Genomic DNA, 26,223 nt, shown 5'->3' on the forward strand with positions numbered 1-26,223 from the left:
GTTAATATGATGCACATTGCACACCAAGTGATTATATTCTCTTTGTTGCACACACACAGAGAAAGAAATAGGAGACGTCAGCGGTCAGACGTCAGAACTCAGATGAGAAAAATATCAAATGCGGGCGGACATGAAAATAATTTTGATATAATATTATTTAGATGTTGCAACGATTGTTGTTTTCATTCGTTTTCTTATTTCCATAATACTAATTCTATTTCTATTTGGTCTTCATCTTCAGTCCAGTGTGTGTATTCAACTACTTAAGTATCAACCCTCCAACTTTTTTAATGAAATCATTAGGTAGTCGATTAAAAAAGTATCTACTGTGGCAATATTAATTTGAACAATTATTTACTAAAATAATATGGAATACATTCAGCTGTAACTAAATGCAGATTGATGTTGATGTACAATGGATCTACTAAAGACTCCATCAACCCAATCACTTTTGGATTCTGATCTTGAATCAGTTGAGAGTCTTCAGTATGTGGATATTGAAGAGGTAGGTAAAGTGGAATTTCTACGGCTTAACTATTTGTGGTGTGTGTTCAATGAAGGCATTTTACTCTAATTTGGTTTTATAATTTTATTATTAGCTGTAACAGTTTGATTTCAACGTACAAATAAGTTCTTGTATGGGTGGTCTTAGCTGGAAGTGAAGTGTAAGTGATCAGCTGATACTCAATGCCAAGTTGACATATTGGCTCTGGAACCATCTCTTGTGCCTTTCCTGTGCTCTCAAGGAAATGCTCAGAAAAGAAGTCAAGGCATTACCACTCTTTTGAGAAGAGGCTGCTTTATACTTCAATATGATTTTATAATAAACCTTTTTTCTATGTAATTTAAAGCTTTTTAGTACGTAATTTAAACCATAAAGTACAGTTCCTTGTGGAAAGCATTGACTCAGCATTTGTCAGCCATGTACAGTGTCATGTAGAAAGCAGCGTACTAAATTTTTAACAGACTAATATCTTAGCTTATCTTTATTAAGTATTTCCTTAAATTATAATAATATAGGTTAGCCTTAAAAATAAAATAAAAATGAATATTTGGCTTTACTTCAGTAATTATTTTTTTGTTAAATTGCATGATTTTTATTTTAGCTTGACGAAGTGGAATACGCTCTACCTACTAGTGAGGCACCTACCCTAGCTGAAGTGTTATCTTCAGAGGAATTGGAAAGTGAAAACAAAATATCTGCAAAAAAATTTGAAGATACTACATGTTCTGCTTTACAAGTTGACTTTTTACAGGCAATTTCTCAGCAATTGATACAGGCTCAAGTAAGTTGGACTACAAGTAAAAGGGAAAATTGTTTTTTAAGAAAATCAGGTTCTTTTAGTTCCAACTCCATTAATTTATTAATTGATAGACAACAACGTGGTACAATGTTGTTGAAGCGATGATAGCCTAATGGTTACAATGTCTGCAACCTATATGGAGGCCTGAGGGTTCAGGGGTCCCAGGCAAGCACCTCAAACTTGGCAGAGCTATGTGCATGTTAAGCCATTAAAAATCATGTGCTTTAACAGTGAAAGAAAACCTCATGAGAAAACCTGCATACCTGTGTTTCCATTGGATTTTTAAAGCTAAATCCATTCAAACAAAGTCACGAGCAACATCTTACTATTAAATATACAGTCATTGCAATAAAGCACTACAGGACGTAGTGTGACATCCTGGCATCATGCCTGCTATTAATGTTATCTACTTTTTTTTTTTTTTTTTTTGAGGGGTTGCCTTATCATGCGATCAGTCGGTGGACTATGAGCAGATTGGTTGGAGGAAGTTGGCGTTCATTAGGAGAAAACTTCCCCAGCGGGAAAACTCCATAAGTCTCAGCTAAATGTCTAGTATATGCTTTCTCTTTAGTCGACGGATTGCCTGTGGCATTGTCAGCTGCACTGCCAGGCGATTTGGGTGGTTAGTAAGCCTTGTTTTGTAGTTGCAACTATAAGTTAGAATTTCTTCCTTTACTGTGTTAATGTTTAAGTGCTCATGAATTTCCGATATTTGTAGGAACCATGGCGCGTTGGACAGTTGTTTCAAAATATAATTTTGAGCTCTTTGTATAATTTGAATATTGGAGTTGCATGCTGATCCCCAAAGTTGTATGCCATATGACCATATTGGCTTTATTATTGCTTTGTATATCAGTAACTTGTTGTCTAGAGAGAGTCTGGAGTTCCTTGAGAGCATCCAGTACAGTCCTCTATATCTATGATAGATCTCATCCCTCTTTATTTGGACATGTTTCTTCCAGGTTAGCCTTCTATCTAAGTGCATTCCCAGGTACCTAACGTTGTCGCTTTGTGGTAGCTGATTGTTACGCAGCGAGACCGGAGGACAGTTTCCTCGACGAAGAGTAAATGTTATATGGACTGATTTTGAAGCGCTCGTTTTTATCCTCCATTTTGACAGCCATTTGTCGATCTCATTTAGTCCACGTTGCAGAATAGCTGAAGCTTCTTCAGGAGATTTACTGCGAGCAAGAACAGCTGTATCATCCGCAAATGTAGCCACAGTGACATCGTCAATTTGAGGTAGGTCACTTGTATAGATTGTGTAAAGCACAGGACCTAGCACTGAGCCTTGTGGCACGCCAGCTGTGATTGGGTGAAACGGTGAAGTGTATTCACCTTCTTTGACTTGAAATATTCTATCAGTCAGGTAGGATTTCAATAGACCGAAGAATGTATGAGGTAGTAGCGATTTAATTTTGAATAGTAGTCCTGTATGCCACACTTTATCAAATGCTTGCTGCACATCGAGGAAAGCAGAAGAGCAGTATTCTTTGTGTTCCAGTGCATCTCTTATTGTTCTGCATACCCTATGTACTTGCTCAACAGTTCCATGATGCTGCCGGAAGCCAAATTGATGGTCTGGGATGATACATCTTGAGCAGAGTTCTTTCATAAGCCTTTGCAACACAACTTTTTCACAAATTTTTGATATCACCGGTAATAAACTGATTGGTCTGTATGAGGTTATTTCTTGAACGGGTTTACCAGGCTTTGCTATCATTATAATTTGCGAGACCTTCCACAGAGCTGGGAAATAACCAACACGAATGATGCCATTAAATAAAATGGTGAGGAACATAATACCTTTTCGCGGTAGTTCCGATAGGACTCTTTTATCAATTAGATCAAAACCAGGCGCTTTCTTGCCATCCATACGTTTAATTATGTTAATAATCTCATTTGGGTTGGTTGGCGTGATGGGCAGATCCAACTGGAAAGGCTGACCAAGGACGTCTTCTATATCTGTCTCGTCACTGTCTGGATCAGTTTCATTTGGTGTGAATATTTGGGCCAAGTGGTTTCCAAAAGCATCAGCTTTTTGTTGCTGGCTTCTGGCCCATGTGTTGCCCTCCAATCTAAGTGGTGGCTTGGGGTCTGTAGGCTTATTTAAGTTTTTACACGCACGATAAAGGGAGTAATTAGTAACACTTGTTGCTGTCAACGATTCCAGATATGATTCTGTTAGAGTATCCTTTGATTTAGCTATGGCGTCTTTAAGGTCCTTAATTGCTTTGTTAAGTACTGTTTTGTCTTCTGGGTGTCTACTAATGTGCCATACTCTTCGTAGTCTTCTTTTTTCCATTATTTGAAGTTTAATTTCGGATGGAACTGATTTATGTCTCGGTGAAGAATTGGATATTTCTGGTGTACACTTCCAACAAGCTGATTGAACAGTAGTCATAAACTTAGTAGTAGCATTATCAATGTCTTCCTCAGATTTAAGCGCTATTTGTAGTTGAAGCTCATCATTTACTATATCACGAAACGCCTCCCAGTCAGTTCTTTTGTTATAAAGTTGTAGCCTTTTCATACTGTTTGTTACTTGGGCACTCATGGTCAGTATCACTGGGATATGATTTGAGGAACCATCTAAGGTTGAACTGATTGTGAAGAAGAGTCGAGACAATCCCTTATAAATGAAGAAGTCTAGAACATCAGGCAGTCTATTTGGGTCTGTAGGCCAGTGCGTGGGTTCTGGTGTTGCAATAGTAGTAAGGACGTTTTTATCCACACTCTTCTTTAGTTCCCTTCCTCGAGTGGTAATTAGCCTGGAGCCCCAATGGAGATGCTTGGAATTCCAGTCACCACCAACAACAAAGCGGTTACCAAGGCTACCAAAGAACTTTGAAAATTGTTCCTCAGATATCCTGTGTTTTGGTGGACAGTAAACAGCTGAGATATTAAAAGGGCCATTTTTGTCCGAAATAGATACTGAAGTTGCTTGGATTTGTTCAGTGCTGTATTGGGGTAGTTCATAGTGCTCTATTGTTGCTTTTATGATGACTGCAGTTCCTCCATGTGCAGTTCCATCTGGGTGATTAGTGTGATAGATATTATACCCTTTTATCTTTATCAGACTGTTACTAACAAAATGAGTTTCTGATATGAGGAAAATATCAAGTTTGTGCATATGAAGTAGTATTTCTACTTCATCTTTGTTGGGAGATAATCCATTAATGTTCCAAGTACCTATTTTTAAACCTATTTTGGTGCCTTTGAAATTAACGTTGTTATGAGTTGAAGCAAGGTACTCATTTGTTGTAGGAGAAAATCAATTTTTTCAGATTGCTTGATAAACATGTGTTCTAATGTTTTATATGCATTTGATTCTGTATCTGACTCTTGTGGCTTTGAGTTGGTAGCTTCAGCATATGTTTTCTTTTCTTTTGGGTTTCGATTGGCTGGTGGTCTGCTACTGACGGAATTTAAATTAATTGGATGAGATATTTTATCACTGTCTTTGAATGTTTGGTGGTCTTGCCCTTGTTTTTTAGGGTATTGTTTTTTGGTTTTCCTGTTGAGGATTTCTTTGTACACCTCACACCCTTTGTAGTTAGCTGGATGAGGACCCAGGCATAGAGCGCACATGGCTGGTGTATTGCGATCAGTTTTTGTGCATGTTGAGGTTTTGTGAGCTCCTGCACATTTAACACAGCGGTAAGGTTTCATGCAGTAGTTTTTTGTATGTCCATACTGTTGGCATCTTTGACACTGAACTACTGTTTTTCGTTTTCTCGGATCTTCTATGATTACCGTCTGGTGGTATATGACCTTTAACTCTTTAACTTTTTTATTATTAGGGCCAGGTAGAAGATTTGCAAAGAAAGTAGTGGTAGGTTTCTTTTCAGAGCCAAACTTCGCATTTATTATTTCTCCTGTCACTGTATTACCTGTTTCCTCAATGGCTTCCTTAATAGCATGAAAAGGAGTTGTATAATGCAAGTTTCTAATAACTATTCGGTAATTTCTATTATCCTTCCTATTAAAGGTGTGTCCAATCAAACCATTTTCTCGTATTACAGATATTAACATCTTATATATATCAACATCAAAGGTCAAAATTTTTAATTGATTTCTGTTGATAACTTTGTAGTTAAACTGAGATTTCTCTGCAACAGATTCTAGGAGTTCAGTTAGTTTATTGAGGTCTTCAACACCATATAAGATAATAGGTGGAGGTTTGCTGGGCTTCTTTGCTTTCGGTTCATTTGACTGTTCTTCTGTTTGGTCAACCACTAGTCCACTAAAGCTGTTGCTTGTTTCAATTCTGTCTGGTGAAGGTGAGCTTTCCATTTTTTTTCTTTTTGGGTTTCTAATCAGGGGCACTCTTTGCCAGTCAGGAGGCTGTGCAGATGTATCTTTGCATGGTTCTGCATCATTACAGGGGATCTGTTGGGGAGCTTTGGTAGATGGCTCCTCACTACTAGAGCAGGGTAGACTGCTCATAGACATGCTCTTTGCTCTCGATATAAACAAGCTAGGATGGAATGCTTGCTGCACTAGTCTTTTTCCAGTAACATTTACAGGCACTGGAGCCTGGTTACTCACTCCAGTGGTGTCTTCGGTAGCAGATTTCACACTCTCAGGCCCGGGTACCGGAGAGCGCCGGGGGTTAGCCGGGTCGCACGACAAAACGCATTCTTTATTACTCGACATTTCATATTAAAGGGGGGGTTGGGAAAGATCACCAGCAGGACTTTCCCAAGGTCTACTGCCACAATTTTTGAGGGTATTTAGTGCCTCAGGGCTCGTGGTAGCCGTGGACAGGTTAGTTAACCGCCGCCTGTTGCTCGGCGTTGTCTGCTCGTTTTGCACCACCCAGGGGACACGTGTAGGGTGGGCCATGTTCGAGGAAAAGGTGGTAAATCCTACGGACGCGAGCGACATCGTCCCCCTATCTACTAAATATCGCCCATTTGGTGTAGCTGCGTGCCACAAAAAAAAATATATTTGAACTGATTGTGATCTTCACTAATATAATAAAGAATTAATAATAGTAAAGTTTGTAAGTTATATATCTGTAAGTACAATTGTTATAAGAGGTAATCTCCAAAACTACTCATCAGATTTAGAAAAATATTTCACTGATCGATAGCTACATAATCCCAGAGTGCTATAGGCTATAAATTATTATATATGTATCTTAGACAAAGTTGTGGGCAAAAGCTAATTTATAAATTACAAACAAGTTGGCCTGCTTTAAAAGCCTCAATAGCTCAACGGTTATAGGAGCGGACTGAAATCCGACAGGTCAGCGGTTCAAACCCCACCCGTTGCACTATTGTCGTACCCACTCCACTCCACAAGCTTAACGCTTAATTGGAGGGGAAAGGGGAATGTTAGTTATGATTAAAAATGGTTAATATTCTTTAATAAAAAAAAGGAACAAACCAAGAATTAATAACTAAGCTGAAGACCACCTACACATGCTACTCATGTTGTAATGTTTTGCCTCTTCCAGCCTAAACATTTTCCATTACTGTTTAGTAATAATATTTTACACTGTTGTTCATTGTAAATAATATAATGATAACTTTTATCATGAGCCTATCCATATCTGTGGTGTAGAGAATAACACAACATCAATTTATATATTGTTTGGCATAAGTATCAGAGGTATTTCACTATTCCAATCCATAATCCATACTATTACTATACTCTGTCTTTTTGTTGTGTCTGTCTGTCTATCTTCTAAGTTTCACGGCCCTACCGCTGAACCAATTTTAATATTTGAATATGGCTACTTTTTATCCTGGAAAATTAAAGAGCTCCTATGGGATTTCAAAACAAACCGAAATCCACACGGATGAAGCCGCGGCCATTCTCTAGTAATATAATAAATGCGATAAAGGGTCTGTCTCTCTGTTTGTCTTCTGGGTTTTCACGGTCCATCCATTTAACCGGTTTTGAACAGAGGTAGTTTACGTCGTAGAGGTCGACACAAACTATTTTGTATCCCTCAAAATTTCTCTTAGATTTTTAGATAGATGATATCCGAAGTCTCGGATATCATCTATTTGGTACATCTTCGAAAAGTTCCCACTGGATTTTTAAAACCTTAACTCACGCGGACCATATACCGAGTATTATCATAATCTGGTATTTATGTACATACATTGTTGTATATAATTGGGTCATTGACCAGGGAAGCTTATCAAAGGGGCGGCCTTTCACAAACGCTCACTCTATTTTCGTTTGTCCTGTGATATTATCCAGTATCTGTATGCTTTTTTATTATGATCATTGATCAAGCATCAGTAAGAATAAAACAAAAAAAAAGTAGATTTTTGTTTCTTTAAGTTATTAGCACCTTACAAGATATCTCATAAGCAAATGAATGAAATATTCTTTTCAGGAGCGATCCTCTGCGGGAGCTGCTACTACAGTAAGTGTAGGCTCAAGTGGTCGGCTTACAGTGGGTACTGCACATGGACACCTACTTTCATTCCTCGATCAAACATTGCGATGGGTGTGTGACGCACACGGCGACAACGGGGCAGTTACGTGCCTTTCATATAACCATGATGGTACTCGCCTTTTGGCGGGATTTGCCCGAGGTCTCGTTTACCAGTATGAAAGTATACGAGGGTTAATCCTTAGACGTGTGACTCTCGGAGGAGAGCTTTGGGGCACACTGAGAGTGACGTGGGCGGGCACTTCCGGGCTCGCCTTAGATACAGGTGGATCTGTTTGGCTTATACGGTTTTCGAGACCATTGGGTGTGCGCTCTGCTCGAGTCTCGTGTTTATTTTCGGGAGCACGCGGTGAAGTAGTGGCCATGACAGCGCGGGACGCTCGCATTTTAGCTCTGGCGACTCTTTCGAGAGTTATCATAGTGGCCGGGGGCCGGGCCGCTGGAGTGCGCCTAGATGGCCCGCCTGACGTGCTTCCCGTGTTGGAGTGGTGCGAGCTGGATAATAGAATACTTGTAGCTGCCCGTGCGAATATTATGCAATGGCTTGCTGTAACCTTAATTGGATCATCTATAAGCCTGCGGCCCGTCCAACGAGTAGAACTCAAGTCGACGCCAATATGGCTCGGTTGGTTGGGAGGTAGCCTTGCAATCTTTGATTCGGACGAAAACCTTCGACTCTGGGGAGACGATTATGACAAACCACTAGATTTGTCCCAAATAGAGCCTGTGTATTCGTCCGCTTTTTTCAAGGTATCAAATCCATTCATACTATATGTATAACATACATGCGAAAGTGTACCTGTCTGCTAGTTTTTAATGACCCATACGTTTAATAGATTTTAACGATATTTGGTACAGAGATAGCTTGCATCCTGGACCACTCTTTCAACCATTTCTTTAACTCGAAGAGTTCCCACAGGATTTTTAAAAAACCGAAACTTCGCGGACGCAGTGAAGGGTTTCATCAAGTCAATAATAAATATGCTAGATATCATATTGTTTTTTATATGTCGATTAAAACATTTGAAATAATATTTCAGTGTTCTACGCTTACTACCAATGTTATTATCAATTGGCATATTATTTTAGGGCCACTGGACGGACGGGCGAGTGTCGCGCGCCATGTGCAAGGCCGGCGAGAGCGCGCTGGGCGGGGCGTGCACGTCGGAGGGCACGTTAACACTGCTCGGCCGCCGCGGAGTAGTCCGCGTCAAGCCTCGAGATTTGCTCGCAAGGGCCCAAGCGTTTATAGATACGGGACGCTATTCCCAAGCCTTAAGGTTGCTCTGTTCGTCTCAGGGCGCTGAGGCTAAAAAAATAGCGAATGAATTTATAGGGAATTTAGCTGATAGACCGCATATATTGAGCAACAAGAATGTCGCAATTCAAGTTGTTAAGCTTTGTCTCAAATATGATTTAAGGTGAGGATGATATACTAGACATACAGGCGAATATCTATCTATCTGTAATCTGTTTTTTAAAGTTTTTTTTACTCAGAGACAAGTTAGACCTTGACTGATATCTCACTGGTGGTAAGTGATGATGCAGTCTAAGATGGAAGCGGACTAACCTGGAAAGACTATGGCAGTTTTAATTAAACCCATACTCCTTTGATTTCTACTCTGCATCGTACCGGAACGCTGAATGACTTTGGCGGCACGCCATATTATTTGTTAAAAATTGTATGGATTTTTGACAACTATCAATGTTACTAAGTAAATTATCGTCAGTTTAGAGATAGTTACGGATATTTATTAACTTCGGCCCATAGTTGACAAGACACGTTTTTGTGCTGGGATTTAAGATTTTTGTCATTTTAGTGAAGAGCTCTGGAATTGCCTTTGGGAGAACTGTTCGGGAGAGCAGGCATTCGTTGAGGCGTTGGGAGATGCCGCTGTGCGCGGCGAACTGGCCAACAACCCACCCTCTCCTGACTTTACACAGGTAAATATATTATGAATATATGTTTATGACCCAACCCACCGTGGTCCAAATCCCGGAAAATCAAAGAGTTCCAAAAACCCATCCGCTTAACCGATTTGTATGAAAGGTACCATGATAGCTGACGTCCTAAAAACCTAAATCCACGCGGATGAATTCGCGGGCATCCTCTAGTATGAAATAAATTGCCCAACGATGTGGTTATGTCAAGCTCTATTAACCAGTTCAAGAATAGATTGGACAAACATTTGGAAAACTCGAAGCACTTCTGATATTGACGCATCAGCGAAAGCGGCTTTCTGTTATAAATAATAATAATAATGAACTTAAAATGACATAATTTGTAGGAGCTAATAGAACGACTAGCCGAGTTCGAGCCCGACCTGGTGGAGCGGGTGGTGGCCTCGTTGCCGCTGACGTCCCTGGACCCGCACCGCGCCAGCGTGTTCACGCGCGACCGCGGCCTGTGGCGCGGCGTCGGCGCCATTGCAGCAGCTCTGGGTAACACACATAATCCGTACTACAGCGGCGCGGCGCCGCCATCTTGTGAAGTGTCACGCTGTCCCCTTGTATGTGGTGTTGTTAAGTAAATTTGAAATTCACAGTTTTTATGGTTCTCTATGAATGCTTCTCTTAATTCTTAACTTTTCTTGTTTATATAGTAATTTTTTTTTAATTACACAAATTATTTTTTTACTAAAACTGGTAATTCTGCACTTGCACACTTGTAAAATGCATGCCGATTTACCAGTAAGGAATTGTATTTATTATTTTATAAGTAGGTATATTATCTGTTGGCAAACCAATAAAAAAAAAACGTTTTATTCGCTAGACGGGTGCAGCGGCGCAATGCGCGAGCTGGTGCAGTTCGTGGACGCGGGGTGCGCGGGCGCGGCGGCGGGCGCGGGCTGCGGCTGCGCGGGCGGCGCGCTGCTGCTGGCGGCGGCGGACGCGCTGGCGGGACGCGGCGCGGGAGGCCGCGCGCTTCCTGCGCACGCGCGCCCCTCCGCGCGCCACGATGCGCTGCACACACTGCTCGCCGAAGAGGTTAGTCGTTTTTTGCTTTACTTGTGCCATAGCCCCTAAGATCTTGTTTCTTGCCTTTCATGATTCTAGCTCAACGGGCAATACACCGTAGGTTTGGATTCATTTGCGAGGGTCAAAATATGCGACGTGAATGAATTAAATCCTGAACGAATTCTTTGATTTTTGAGATAAAATGTTGTCTACGTCACTCTCCAGGTCTTTAATTAGGTATATCCATGTAAAAAATCACATCGATTCGTTCCTTCATTGCGGCGTCATTGAAGGACATGCCAAAAAACAAACATATTTTCGCATTTATGACTAATGATTAATATTTGCAGGCGGGAATACGATCTCCTTTGCGAGTATTAGTACTGCACGACACATCGGCTGCGATCCGGCTGCTGGAGCAGTGTTCGCGCGAGCCACCGTTCGCCGGCCCGCTCGGCAAGCAGAACCGCTTGCGCGTAGCGCGGGCGCTTCTCGCCTACACCACAGACCTACAGGCGAGTGTTAGCACAGCACGACACATCGGCCGCGGTCCGGCCGCTGGAGCAGTATTCGCGCGAGCCGCCGTTCGCCGGCCCGCTCGGCAAGCAGAACCGCCTGCGCGTGGCGCGCGCGCTTTTCGCCTACACCACAGACCTACTAATTGTTATTAGTGGGTTCTTCATACTCATTCTCGTAACTTTACTTCGCTAAAGCTTGGAATATGCGGTTGATTATGTACCGCATTTAAACAATGAATACTGAAAACAACGATACATAAAGTAGTTTGTAATAAGCTGTGTCCAAAACCTAATTATGTACGGAAAACATAGAAGAGCGAGGCCCGACTCGCACTTAGCCTGTTTTTTAATATTTTTTAAGTAGATGTACTTAAATCGGTTAATTTTTTGTAGGAATCCGACAGGCGGCTGGAAATTATAGAGTTCATCGCCGGGCAGCTCAGTTCAGGCGCGCTGCCGCTCGATCACGATTTGATAAAAAATATGCAAGAATTCGTGGTGACTACAGATGACGAGCGGTCTGACAGAGCGTGGCTCATGATTCTGACGCGAATACGTTCGCAACGAGACCAAATGCTCGCGCAGTACAGAGACGCTATACTGCGGCCTCGAGTTCTGTGGCGCCTGGACGCAATGCTCGACCGACACGACGAAGCCCTTAAAGAGTTTTTTGAGGTACAGAAACCGTCGAGTAAAGACATCGATGAGTTTTTTGAATATTTAAGATCGAGAATCGAAGTCGATGGCGAAATGAGAAAACAACTCAAGCCACACCTTCCTGCGCTCGTAGAACTGCGTCCACGATCAGCTGCAGCTTTATTGAATGAAGAAAGTAGCGATTTAATTTGTACAATTTTGGACTCTTTAAGCTTCAAGTGTAAGTTAGAGTTCGGTGAGTGTTTGCTGGACGCGGGCCGTCTCCGCGGCGACGCGGCGGCGATATATCTGCGCACTCTGTGCACGCATCGACCTGGCGACGTTAAAGACTTTCTGATCAAAAACGCGGGCATCGTCCGCCCAGAGGACGCACTCGCTATCGTGAGGGAACTGGGACCCGACGAGGCGGAATCGATCTGTTTAGAAGCGACGGGCGATCATCTGGGCGCACTCGACGCTCTCTTGCGATCGATATCGTCGAGCGTCGACGAGGAGTCGAAAGCGAACATCGTGAGCGAGGCGAGCGCCCTCTGCGCCCGAGTCGGACCGACCGTACCCACGAGTGTTGCGGCGGAGCTGTGGACGCGGCTGCTGCGCGGCGCGGGCGCCGTGCCGCCGCCGCTGCTGTTCGAGGCGATCGCCTACCTGCCTCTCGAGCAGCTCGTGGTGAAGACGTGCGAGTCGCCGCGCGTGGCGTGCGCGGTGCTGGCAGGCGGCGCGGCGCGACGCGCCGTGTGGCAGTGCGCCGCGCGCATCTTGCAGCGAGAGGCGCACGAGGCGCTGGCGCGCGCGCTGGCGGCGGCGCGGCGCGGCGCGGCGGCGCGCGGCAGCTGCCGGCGCTGCGGGGCCGCCCTGGCGTGCCGGGCGGGCGCGCGCACGTCACACTGCGCGCGCGCCTTCCACGCGGACTGCGAGCCCGAGGCGCAGTGCGCGTGTGGCCGGCGCGCGCCCGCCATCGCGCTGAGCCTGCCGCCGTGGCCGCGCCGTCGCGCCGCGCCGCCGCCCGACTGCGACCTGCTGCTGCGAGCTCCACCCCGCCCTGATCTCGAAGGCGTCGTTTGATAAATTTCAACCGTCGTGGGTGCTTTATGTTAAACTTTGTTTTTTTAATACATAGGTATTTAAAAATATAATAAAATGTTACTATGTTATTAAGGGTTTTTTTCCCTCCCAACTAGAATTACTGGAATTCCACACTAGTTCCTTACCTATTGTGCTACCAATAGCCACTAAATAAACAACAGCCTATTGTGCTACTATCGTATCGTAGACGAAGATTCTTGCTTAAAACCAAATCATTTCCTAGTCCTTTATCAGGGATCTCGCACACTAGTAGTCGAAATCCAAGACTGTATACTTGCCGCACTAGACCAGATAATGTTCTATGAAACCTATTCATTCTATGCGGCACTTGGTAGCTTAGTCCAGCTTGCGTCCAATGGACATGGGCTACTTACTAGTGGGCGAGATTCCTTACTCTTGTTTTAACGAAACTAGTTATGAGATTCTACATAATAATATAATCAAGGTTGATAGAATTCGGGCACTTCAGCTTTTACCTGAACTAATTCATTTTTCAGCTCAAGTTCCCATATATCTACAGGCAGCGGTCAAAGCGGAGCCATATTGGCACCATTCTATTCGAAAACCAGTAAAATGAAGTTTTTATTTTTTTGACGAGTTTAGTCAAAGAAACAGCAAACCAACCAGAGCCTGAAATTACGTAAACCTAGAATAATTGTCATAGCGTATAATTACTTCATGTTATTTCATTAGGGCTCTCACCTTCCCCAAAATTGATAGCTCCACTTCTAAATCTTTCTTTGGATCCTGAGGATCAATCTACCAAAGGAAACCTTTTGTTTACAAAATGCCGTATTTGGCACTTTCCATATTTTCGCCATGTATGGTGGAGGACTACTCGTATATTTAATGTACTCTGTGGGGAGGACTGCGGCTCAAGTATAGTTGAAATATTATGTCCAGGACAAAGGATGACAAACCAATGAAATGTTTCATCTGTGCGAATAATGTTTCTCGCTTTGCGTCCCACTCCCACCATAATAACTGCCAGCGATATCTTTTATGAAATTATTTGCAAAGATTGCAATAAAATAATGTATAATAGTGGGATATGGAGCATAACAATGAAACACTCAATTACATATTAAACTATTTATTCGTACCCATACACTATAGTAAAACTAATCGATAAAATAAAATATAGGAAAAATAAATTTTTATCTATAATGTAGATATGTGCAAGTGCAATAATAAAATGAAATAACAGAGCGACATTTAGGTATATATTAGACAAAATTTTACAAAACCAAATTTTTGGTTTACACTGATGACTTTGTAAAGATTTTTATATTTTTAATCAACATACCTATAAAATACGCTTTGTGTAACAAAACAATACCTCTACATACATGTGCATGCACTTACCTTAAATAACTCTACTAAAACATTTTAGACAGTCATTGACACAATAATATCTATTCGGTTAACTTACAATTTCTTACTATATTCTCTGAAAACTGAAGGTACTCTTAAGACTATGACGGAGCTAAAATGCGTGTTAATTTTTTTTTATTAAAACCCTTAGTTTTTTTTTAAATATTAGGTGTACTTAAAATAAGATACCTTGCCTAACTACCTAATATTTTCATCTTAATTAAGAGTTCAAGAAAATTTTGCCTATTTTTACTTAGTACATTTCAACAGCACACCTAAATTGCCAGAATGAAAAAATTATAATGAAGTTATGTATGCATCTGTCTTATTTTAATTGTAACCTATTTTAAGATGTGTATTAAGAAAACTAGGCTGTGTTATTAAATTACAATTTTTATGCAAACTAACGAAATAAATGTTCAAATGCAAAATCTTATAAAATCGATACCTGCAAGGAACAACATCCTACCTAACTCATTTATGATACCTAACTTTATAGGACAGCTGCAGCGCATCAAAGTTGTTTTAAAAATTATTTCGAAAATTCTGCTACACTTGGTACAACCTCGTAAACTTAAATCAATAAGGGTAGATTTTCAACATACCTACCTGAAAAATGGTTTATAATCTTTTTTATAATTTAGTTAGACGAAATTAGACTGCGTAGGTTCATTAGATTGTATAAAATGGCACTGTAACATAGACATACAATCCTGTAATGTTAATATGGAACAAAACAAAAATAATTGTACCTATCTCTAAGGTAGGTATAATATGTCATATATACTACAGGAAAAATAGCATATTTTGGAGGCAAAATACATCAAACTTCGTATATAACTTTATCTTGGCACTAGGAATGAAAATCAGCTGTCCTACCAAAATTTAGGGCTCCTACCCCCACTCAGGGAGTATGAGCGGGAGGGTAAAAAATGCACATTTTACAAACTAGACGAGTGAAGTGTCATTTTTTATTAACCCCCGACCCAAAAAGAGGGGTGTTATAAGTTTGACGTGTGTATCTGTGTATCTGTGTGTCTGTGTATCTGTGTATCTGTCTGTGGCATCGTAGCGCCTAAACGAATGAATCGATTTTAATTTACTTTTTTTTGTTTGAAAGGTGGCTTGATCGAGTGTTCATAGCTATAATCCAAAAAAATTGGTTCAGCCGTTTAAAAGTTATCATCGTTGCCTAGATATACATAATTATTTATTTGAAAATGATTTGTTGGGGGTGTTGAAAATTTTTAATTTACACTTGTTTAAATTGCGCTAAATCGAATGAGACCATACCCATACTTACAGTATCAATATTTTGTGAGATGTGAAGGGGTTTTGGAAGTCGGTTTTTTAATATAAAAAAATATTTTAAGCTTTTTAGTGTAAATAGTCGTTGCTTGGTATCTATACTCTATACTAATAAATAAAATTGGAGTGTCTGTCTGTAATTTCGAAATAACTATCTCATATTAAGCTCAAATGGTTATTTGAACGATACCATAACTGAATCACACGTTTTTAAAATTTTTGTCTGTCTGTCTGTCTGTTTGAAAAGGCTAATCTTCGGAACGGCTGAACCGATTTTGACGGGATTTTCACAGACAAGTAGAGGATTGGCCAGGGAGTAACATAGGCTACTTTTTTAACCGACTTTCAAAAAGGGAGTTGTGTCTTTCTACCTATGTACACCGAAATCTCCGAGATTTCTGAACCGATTTGCGTAATTTTTTTTTAAATCCCACGGGATAGTTCCCACGGGATTTCAGACCCTAAATCCACGCGGGCGAAGCTGCGGGCATCAGCTAGTCTAAAATAAAATTGCATCATCTGCAGTTCCTGAATCACTAGTTCTAAAAAGTTACTACTACAGAATGATACCCTTTCGTCTCTATAGTATATCTTATACCACAACCGTATAATTAATTCAGTCTGAAATTTGCAACGCAAAGTATTCAGAAGAGGTACTTCTTAATACTTAGCTTATTTTTTTAACAAATCGTAATTTAAAATTGAGACAAAACTGAGATACAATGTAATTTCCTTGCAGGTGTCAAGAGTTCGTTTTCTTTTTCAATGGGTGACAATTACTTTTACTAAACAGATATTTTTGGTTTGGTTGCGTATGAATACGTTAATGCACAATAACCACAATCATACAATTAAATTAAAGAATCTGCAAATCGATCTTAATCTTAATACCTCTCGGGCCGACAGCGTGCCATGAGCAGAGTGGAGCCAAGTCTTCCTTTTATTCGTTTGATATAAAGTTGCAATTATTATAAGAAAAAATAAAACTTGCGCTACCGCCACTGTCGCTTTGCCAAGGAAAACATTATAATTCGATATAACTTCAAAGTAAAATTAATAAAGTCAATGCCATCTCTCTATCTGCAACTAATAATATAATAATAATTAAAAATATTTTCAACTATAAGATAAAGTTCAAAACTAAAACCTGACTGCTAACCTCTTAAAAAAACGCTTGAAGTATTAGAGTAAAATTGTTTTTCTGTCGCTTGGTATATTTTAATATTGTTGTACATTTATATTCATGAACTCAAATTTTCAATTCTTTCATTTGACATCCCACTCGATACAATAGCAAAAAAAAAACTTGGGAGACCCCTACCTCTTTTAATGTATCATCCGTTAGATCAATTGTTTTTCGTATTAAATATAGCCTATGTCACCTGGACCTTTATAGTGAATCAATTGACACCTCATTCATCAAAATCGGCCCAGTAGTTTAGGCGCTACGGTGGTGGAAGAACACAGAATCTGGATAAAAACATATACATACATACATACATAGACTACTAAAGTCTAAAGTCATAACCCTTCCTTTTGGCATTGCAGATGCATTTGAATTTAAATGCATCTGACTAGTAATCAAATAGTCTAATGTCTATGCAGTCGATTTAAAATGGGCGCATAAAATATTAAGAAAAAAAATTAAATAACATAATAAAAACCACCTGGGCGAACAAGACAACCGCAACAATTTTTGTTAGAAATCAGACTTACGAATGAGTGAGAATACATACACCATAATATTATTTTTATTTGCTAATTTTATCATTATATTATATCCAAACAAGTTGGATTTTTTATTTTATTTAAGATACGCTTGTGTCTAACGATAATAATGTCTATTAAAAAGCAATATGACGTTTAGGTTGGAAGGCGCATGGGTGCCTATACAATCTTGGTCACTCTAATAGACCTATTACACGTAACTACAATAGTGGCGAGGCAGTAAAACGATACTAGGCCGAGAGAGTTGGGTAGACGAGTAGATGTTTCACGAGTCAGTTTAATGATGCAGTATTTTCTGACTAAAATGGACCGCAGAAAAATGGATTTTAAGCGAATTTTCAACTGGCTCCTAGCACTCATAATAATGAAGGACTGTGCGACTTATTGGAAGCAGAAAGTAGAAGTATTTATACCAGAAAATGGATTTTGAGAGCTCTGTCTGTCCCTCCTTGGTGCAACAAATAATCTTTTAAATGAATTGCAGACAGAAAACCAAGAAGACCATAATCAAGTAATTTGTAATATGGAATGAATTTTATAGTAATATAAAACTAAATTCCACTTGTTATCAGTCATTTTTTTAAATAAAATATTAACATACACACGAAATGTAATACAAAATGCGCACACGGCACATTACTTGCAAGTTAAGACCGAGTGCATGTTCAAACGTGTCCAGCGTGAGGGAAGAGGAGTTAAGCGGGGAGGTGGGCACTCGGCCTAGTACTCAATCAAATCGTGGTTCTAGTGACTCTCGCCGCTCTGCTCGGCCGAGCAATCGTCAAAATGTTCATACGTACCGGGTACTCTGTCTCGCCACTCGTTACGTGTAATAGACCCATAATATCACTCTAATATACTCGTAGGTACGAAACACGAGCGCTGAAAAGGTTATCAATACGTTTGCAGTTCGTGAATCGTATCAGAAACGTTTCGTGCTGGTTGACTTGATGACGACCACACACTTGACGTAATCTGGTGGTATTTTTTTATAACTTTGGAATAGCCACTATTTTTAAATTTTAGAGCAATACATCTATTTTATTTTAAATTTAGACATGAATGTCACACAAAAAGAGAGTTTACGAAATAATTATTAATATATATTGCAAACACCTTAATAATGATTCTGTTCCATAAATGTTTACTTATATTAATATATTTGCAACTACACATATGTTTTGTTAAAGTTATCTACTTTATATTATGTATTAGTTTGATTTTGAATTCTTGAGAAAACATGCAGCATCGAAAGTTTTTATTATTAACAATTAACATTCATAGTTCGTACACACAAAAAACAAGGCATGCATTACACTGCATCAAATCGTAATGTTTATTCAAATAATGTTATTATTCGGCATTGTCGTATCGCACGCTGAAACAAAAAATTAAGCTTTAAAGGAAAATTCCTAAAAAAAGAAGTTAGGCTCGAATCACATGGAGCAGCGCGGCCGGCGCGATTTATATGAAGCGGATCAGACGCTTGAACACGGAAGACAGTTCCTGCACCGACAAAGCCGCCCATCTGTTTTAAATGCGCCGAAACAACTAAACGCGTTAAAACTTGTACGAGCGGCCGCACCGCTTCTCTTCATATAATTAGTTTAGAACAGTTTCATGTATTTTAACTGTTTGACGTATGTAATTCGAGCCTAAGGCTGAAATCTATAAAGCGCACTTTGACTTTGCGCAGACTTAAGGCACTGTTAAAACGAGACAGATTTACGCCAGCTAACGCTGTCTCGGTTTAACAGTGTCTTAAGTCTGAGAAAAGTCAAACTGCGCTTTATAGATTTCAGCATAAGACTATAAAATCATTTTTTTGACAAAAAAATATGAGGCAGGCCGCACACCGGACATACATTTGTATTATACCAATATAAATGTTGCGTCACATTTAAAAAGCGTCACTATTAACGCCCCCGTATATCTGCATGTTAGCACGCACACCAGGGACACGTTTGTAGCGGGTGCAGTTTGTGACATATATTTTGAACTGCATTTAATTTTGCACTGAGTTTATTGCAGAGGTTGAAAAACTCTCAATTTCACAATCATACACTTGCTGATTATAGCAGATTACAGAAGTTACCTCGAAATTAATATATTATGCTATCTTCATTAAAATGGTGAACCCAATAGTGTTTTTTTAATTAAAATTAATTCAAAATAATTGTCACATAAATTAAAGAGTTCTGAAAGCTACACCACAACTGTGTGTCCAGTGTACGATACATGATATATTTTGTTTCAAACTAAAAAAATGTGGTATAGATATTGTGGCGTCGTAAATAATGCGTGCATGTAGCGTGTGGCTCCGGTGTGCGGCCTCACCAAGAGTTGCTTACCGCTGGCGTTGCCCCCTGCGCTTGCTGAGTCGACGCCCGGATGACGGGTCTTGCAAAGTGAAACGGTTAGTAGTTTCCGGAGCCACCCTCAGATTTCGTGAATCAGTGGAGCGTGCAGCATTAACCTGCATACCATACACATTATTATTAGTATTTTTAAAAATAACCCTTCCATCAGCACCTTCAAACTTCGTCTGAAACAGCACTATCTTTCCTCTCTGTCATAACATATTGTTTACATATATTTATCGGTATATATTATAAGATATATTTATGACTATAAGTATATATTTATGTATTAAGGTATATATGTTTTTGTAAGTCTATTTTAATATATAAATATTTGTAAGTATATATTATAACATAACATCTACTATATTTATTTTTTATTTTTCATGATTACTGTCTATCTTTGCTGTACCTATTCTACTCCATTTACAACCTCTCGCACTGCCAAGGGTCACTGGTAGAGATCTCTTATAGAGATAAGTGCTTCCCTGTCCACTTTTTCTTTCCTTTTATTTATATTGTTACAACTTTCTGGTACAAATAAATAAATAAATAAATAAATTATGAAACTCAAATAAAAAAAATAAAAACATTAATATCACTGTTACATCTGTCGCTGACCAATCAGGAAGCTGTCTTTACTCCTTGCATCAAGGCTTTTTGTCTAAGATGATCAGAGATAATAATCATAAAAGTTAATGTTTAAAGTGTTACATATTGGTATTGTACAGATTAGAAGACCAATATCCATATAGACAAAGTCGCAGGCTTCTTCTTACATAACATATGCTGGAAAATTCTTTCTACAATTAAATTATTATTTATTATCAAGATGAGTAGTGATGTCGGCATTGTGTTTTGAAGACAAAATGATGTTATGCAGTTAAACTAAGCAAAAAAAATGGTTACCTTATCCATGAATCTTTTAATTAATTCTGGACAGTTTAAATTGCTCTCTGGTTCCCAAGAATCAAATTTATTAGACCATCCTTTCCAGTGAATGAGGAAGGAACGTTCCCCATTCTTTTTGTGGTGAACTTCAAGTATACGATCCACCTGAAATTATTTGTGGAATTTAAAGAACATTTTTTTCACATAGAAACAAATACAAAATAAATATACCTAAAAATCATGGTAGGTGGTAATCATGCAATAATATGGCTTATTCTGTTGTACACAATCTAAATAAATTGACAGATCCAAATCAAATACTATCCTTTTCACAGGTAGCATTGTGAAAGGGAGAGCAATACATTTAGCCCTGTCATTTCAGTTTAGCATTGTGTACAACAGAATTAGCCACAATGTGCCAAAGCAGCAGCTCCAAAGCTGCTTTTTAAAACATAACAAATTGTATGAGCTGTTTATACTGCAGCATGTGCATAGAAATGTAAGTGTGTAATATAAAGAAGGCATGAATAATATTTATGCCTTCCTTTTATAAGGATAGGATCTTGGCTTGGACAACTATTGGTTCAACATGTTAACCGGCACTAGCGTTTTGAGCTAGTGTTTTGGCTCCACCCATACAAAGGCTTGGGCTGGTGGGAGGCTTTGACCGTGGCTAGTTACCACCCTACTGCCGCCAAGCGATTTAGCGTCCCGGAATGCCATGTAGAAACCAAAGGGGTTTAATAAAAACTGCCATACCCCTTCCAGCTTAGCCCACTTCCATCTTAGACTGCATCATCACTTACCACCAGGTGAGATTGCAGTCACAGGCTAACTTGTATCTGAATAAAAATGGTAATGTTAATAACATAACTAACCTCATACTCTGCATTTTCATCAGCATTTTTGCCATCCCACTCAGTTTTAGGTTTCTTAGAAGGAATCTTACTAGCTTTCTTGTTGCCTTTCCTCTTGGATGATTTTTTAGGTGAATTATCCTTTGAATTTTCTTTCTGTATTGAACAAAACAACAGTCATTTGTCAACTCAAAAAGTTTAAAATTTCAGAAAAGGGTAGTGAGCAAATACAATCTGGGCCCATGGTCCTCAGAGTGGCCAGTTCAGAAATGTTTTTTAAATACTTTATAACAAAATTAATCACTATCCTGAGCCAAAGCTAGAACTTGTTTAGGAAAAAAGTTACAAGACTTTAAAATATGTCTTAGTATTGGAGTCATTAATTATTAAAACTGCTTACAAGAGGTTTAAAATTTCTGTTAAGGTTCCTTATTATGATAGTCTTTGTTTAGAGCTAAACCAGAACACTAAAAACTCACAAACTGCACTTTTGCAACCTGCATTTCACAACTTGCTCCTTACACACAATACTAGTACTCATGTTCAATAGTATGAGAACTATTATCTTTTGATATCTACAACTTGTACAATAAGTAAGATAGAGAATTGTGGTCTTAACCACTTATGTTTATGTTATCGATCAAAGTAAACCAGTTTGGGAAGTGGCTGCAACAATCATTTTGCCCATTGTCCTTCTCTATATAGGATCACATTTGTACAAATAGCATAATATCAATCCAAGCAGTTACAGAATGTGAATATTTTCCTTACTTCTTCATTAAATTTGCTGATCAGCTCAGGACATGACAAAGTATTATGAGGTTCCCAAGTATCATTGCTAGCAGAGTATCCCTTCCAGCGAATCAAATAATGCAGCTTCCCTTTAATTCTCTTTGAATCAATAATTTTTTCCACCTGTAATTTTACCTTTTTTAAATGCTTTATGTATTAAGGATTACACTAAGTTAGTTCAGAATTTAAACTTAATCTTAAGACCAGGCTTACACGGGCAGCTCAGGCAGTTAGCCAGTGATCAAAATACGGACCGCTTGAGCAATCAACAAATTAAAGTTGCCATTGATAACTGCTGCTGACTGCTCAGAGCAGTCGTAACTGCTCGAGCAATTCCATGTATGTATGCAAATAGAAGACTGTAGTTTACTCTACAGCTTGAAGCAGTCAATCCTGACTGCTTCAAGCTGCCTGTGTAAGGCTGGCCTAAGGTGGGTTCTCTGAAGTTTTTGTTAGCACTGATGCAAAAGAAACGAAGCCCTTTACCTTGCCTGCCAATGAATATGCAAGATGAGTAGGTGTACGATTTGATTGATATCAAAACATACACCTGCTCTTCCTAGATACATGGTAAAAGTTAGTACAAAGCTATTGTCACCACTACAGAGCATTGGAAAAGTTTAGCATCACCTGTAACATATAACCACACCATCTTATCTATCATTTAATATTAAAATATTTTATTCTAAAACACCACAAATTCCAACGTGTGCCATCTCGTCCCCTATTTTTAATTCGTCAATGCCGAAGAGATAACGGAACCTACATATAATGACGAAGTTGTGAGTAAAGTTAGCAGGTGGTGCAAAACCGCTTCTGAGAAGCATTTGAATAGGATTAGGGAAGCGAACTGCTAAAACGGTACTACGATAAAGTGTAAAGGAATATAATTATGATCAAACAGAAACCTCATATTCAGCTTCCTCTTCTTCCTCCTCGTCCTCTTCCTTTTTAATACTGCTTCTATCAGATTTTCTTTTCTTAGACGCCTTGCTTTTACTCTTGGTTTTACTCTTTTTACGCTTTTCTACATAATCATCACTGTCATCATCCTCTTCGTTCGCGCTTTTTTCATCGACTTCCTGGTCGTTCTGCTCATCAATTTGCTCGGCTTCTTGGCGTTCCTCATTTGCTACGGATCCGGATCCATTCGTGGATGAAACCACATCATCATCCGCACGGCTTTTAGAAATCTTACGCATCCTAAATTTCGGATAGTAAACAATAATGGAAGATGATTTTAAATTTTAATACGAAACACTTTCCAGATTTACAATATTGCCAAGCCAACAAGAAGGAGGGAAAACGCAAAACGCAAGCTATTTTGATAGACGCCAGACCACAAACAACATAGACTTGAGACTTGAGTGAGTAGGTACCGAGTTCAGCGTTGCCAGATGATATATAAAACGAGGATTACATACAGCTACAAAGAGTACCTACCTATGTAACACAGTATGTAATCACCACCATAGAGGATACTATCCATACCCCTGTCAATGTCATTCAAGTACCAAAACATCCTTGTCGGACTGTTAAAAACTTGTTTTGGACTTCGTCTGTGGTGGCGTTTGCTGGCGCGCGTGTTGTGCCTTTTTGGAGTGTTTTTTTGTTAGAAGTGGCCGGTTTTTGTGTTCTGCTTGTGTTTATTGGTGATGGAACTGACTGGGAAGCATTCTAAAGAGGCGCCGCGTGTATGTCGGCGGGCGCCGGTACAGACGAAGTCCTAATTATACATATAGTTTCCCTAACTTGTAAATAACTACAAACTTGACATCATTAAAAAAAATACTGACTTGTTTAGAGCCTGACAGAACTGACTTTAGCAACAGAGAAATGTCAAATGTCAATCAGTTGGAATTCAGAAATATAACCTAATTCTTATATTTTTAGCTTTTACTTCGTATGTAGGTAGTTATTTTGTTATTTCTGCAGTGAACTAATGAAAAAAATAATAAAATCATGACAAGCAGAGGAAGTCATAGAAGTACTCGAATGAATTACAAATTCGAAAATGAAACGTCGGATTCAAAAGGAACGAAACCTATCCGGGAAGCTTCTTCAATATTAGAAGTTCTAATACTAATGATTGTGCACATTTGTAAGAAAGTCCTTTTCTTTGACACAAATTTAAAAATAGCTGTATATTTAGGAGCTCTCTTTTTATTGTCCCTTATAGCGGACGTTCTTACATTTCCAAAAACTTATTTTTCAAGAAGTGACAATGTATTTAATCAATATTTTGTGAAAATTGGATGGTTTTGGACACTATTTTTAACAGTGCCTTATGTTACTTTGACATCTTACACTACTTGTTGTGGCAAAAGGAAGCTCATTTTAACTGCTCACTTATTGAGACTTTTGATTGCTACTGGTTTTTGGTATATATGGGTTACACTATTCAATATAGTTGAAATCAATTATGGCCGTTGCAATTCGAGATCGTACAATGATAAAGTTTCTTGTTTAAAAGAAGGCCACTTCTGGAATGGCTTTGATATATCTGGGCATTGCTTCATACTCATTTACTCGAGTTTAGTCTTGATTGAAGAGGCGAGAGCTATTAATGGATGGGAAAGAATCAGAGATTACATTAGAGATGAAAAGTATTCACGAAGTTTAAATGATAAATCGCCACGAAGCAATCCTCTTAAAAATATAAGTAAAGAAGAATTAGATATACTCAAAACATCATATGAGAAATTTACACCATATGTGAGAGCATTTCTGATAGCTATGGCTTGTCTTCAACTGCTATGGGATGTTATGTTGGTATCTACGATATTGTATTACCACATCATGGTAGAAAAGTTCATAAGTGGAATAATAGCAATTCTCACATGGTTTGTAACTTATAGAGTTTGGTATACTATACCTAATTTACTACCTAACTTGCCAGGTCAAGGTGTATTCAAATATAATATGGAAAAAGTAAATTTAACTAACATACCACTTCGGAAAAGGTCTGTTATTACTGACAGCAAGCATTTTATGGGAATGCCTATTAATAAAGGCCAGGACTTAACAGGGTCTACAGAAGATTTAAAATAAGGGATTGGCAGGTGTACAGTTACTTGGTGTTTTTGATTATAAAGTTATTTCAAGAATGAGAACTATTTATATTTTCTTCAGAAATTTTAAATATAAGCTGTAAATTTTATACCACTAAATTTGTTAAAAAAGTAATAATTAATACTTGTGTAAATCTTAATCAAGCACATTAATTCAAAATATCAATAGGTACCAGTGTACACTTTTTGATTAGTATCAATGTTGAGTATGTAAATAAACAGTAAATGGTAGATAATATTGTATCAATGTTAGTTATTGCATTGCTATTTGACCAAGAGTTTTAAAAATGATTGTTTATTATTATGCAAGAAACACATTTGCCACACTCATAAGAAACATCCCACATCATATCAAGCTACTTTGTTTAGGTAGGTACTCAAACCTTTATGATTTGATTGAAGTCCATGCGTATTGTGCATTGTTTGATGTGTGATGGAGTGTTTGTGTGTCAAGTTATGCTTTGCATCTAGATTTATTTAATAAATTATATATTAATTCCGCTTGAATCAGGCGGCACAAAACAATGGTGTGTGGAAATCCCTAAAAGAGACGGTTGATGGTGATGACGATAATGATGACATTTAATAAATACCTACCTAGTTATTTAAAAAATCATATTGTAAAAATAAACATGAATGTTCTCCTTCAATATTTGTTAAGGGTTTTTAAGTTTTGGTGGTTTGTAAACTTTTTTGGGTACCTATCAATATTTCCATTTGTGCCTTCAATAGAATATACTTGTTTATTCTATTTTATTATATATTTGATTTTGTACTACAGTAATGTTCATTTATGGTTAATAAAGGTTTACCTAGTGAATTGTGTATTATAATTTATTTCAAAAATCTTATTGTACCCTAATGTAACATAATATCTACCTAGAACCCTGTTAACGCGTACTAA

The 26,223-nt window shown here is 38.7% G+C and overlaps 3 protein-coding genes across 4 annotated transcripts; 2 read left to right on the forward strand and 1 right to left on the reverse strand.

The window, feature by feature from the left end:
- The first annotated feature begins 64 nt into the window (after positions 1-64).
- Positions 65-13,004, forward strand: LOC123868377 (vacuolar protein sorting-associated protein 8 homolog). Of its 2 annotated transcripts, XM_045910870.1 has the most exons (10): positions 65-505; positions 1,107-1,286; positions 7,663-8,472; positions 8,812-9,143; positions 9,543-9,666; positions 10,011-10,164; positions 10,496-10,710; positions 11,031-11,074; positions 11,220-11,338; positions 11,590-13,004. In XM_045910870.1, exons 1-10 carry the CDS (start codon positions 416-418, stop codon positions 12,915-12,917), a joined length of 3,396 nt encoding a protein of 1,131 aa, XP_045766826.1. In that variant the 5' UTR covers positions 65-415; the 3' UTR covers positions 12,918-13,004. The 2 variants fall into 2 exon arrangements, with proteins under 2 accessions (XP_045766826.1, XP_045766825.1); XM_045910869.1 differs by lacking the exon at positions 11,220-11,338 and having other exon boundaries at positions 11,031-11,195; positions 11,592-13,004.
- A 3,374-nt stretch (positions 13,005-16,378) lies between these two features.
- On the reverse strand, positions 16,379-23,628 carry LOC123868277 (chromobox protein homolog 5-like). The gene is made up of 6 exons (XM_045910715.1): positions 23,157-23,628; positions 22,228-22,371; positions 21,478-21,612; positions 20,618-20,764; positions 19,700-19,824; positions 16,379-18,726 (listed from the first exon to the last, which is right to left on the reverse strand). Exons 1-6 carry the CDS (start codon positions 23,448-23,450, stop codon positions 18,702-18,704), a joined length of 870 nt encoding a protein of 289 aa, XP_045766671.1. The 5' UTR covers positions 23,451-23,628; the 3' UTR covers positions 16,379-18,701.
- A 446-nt stretch (positions 23,629-24,074) lies between these two features.
- Positions 24,075-26,136, forward strand: LOC123868275 (acyl-coenzyme A diphosphatase FITM2). Its single transcript, XM_045910712.1, has one exon. It carries the CDS (start codon positions 24,211-24,213, stop codon positions 25,297-25,299), a length of 1,089 nt encoding a protein of 362 aa, XP_045766668.1. The 5' UTR covers positions 24,075-24,210; the 3' UTR covers positions 25,300-26,136.
- The last annotated feature ends 87 nt before the right edge of the window (positions 26,137-26,223 follow it).

Source organism: Maniola jurtina, chromosome 9 (assembly GCF_905333055.1).
Source record: "Maniola jurtina chromosome 9, ilManJurt1.1, whole genome shotgun sequence".
Classification (NCBI taxonomy): domain Eukaryota; kingdom Metazoa; phylum Arthropoda; class Insecta; order Lepidoptera; family Nymphalidae; genus Maniola; species Maniola jurtina.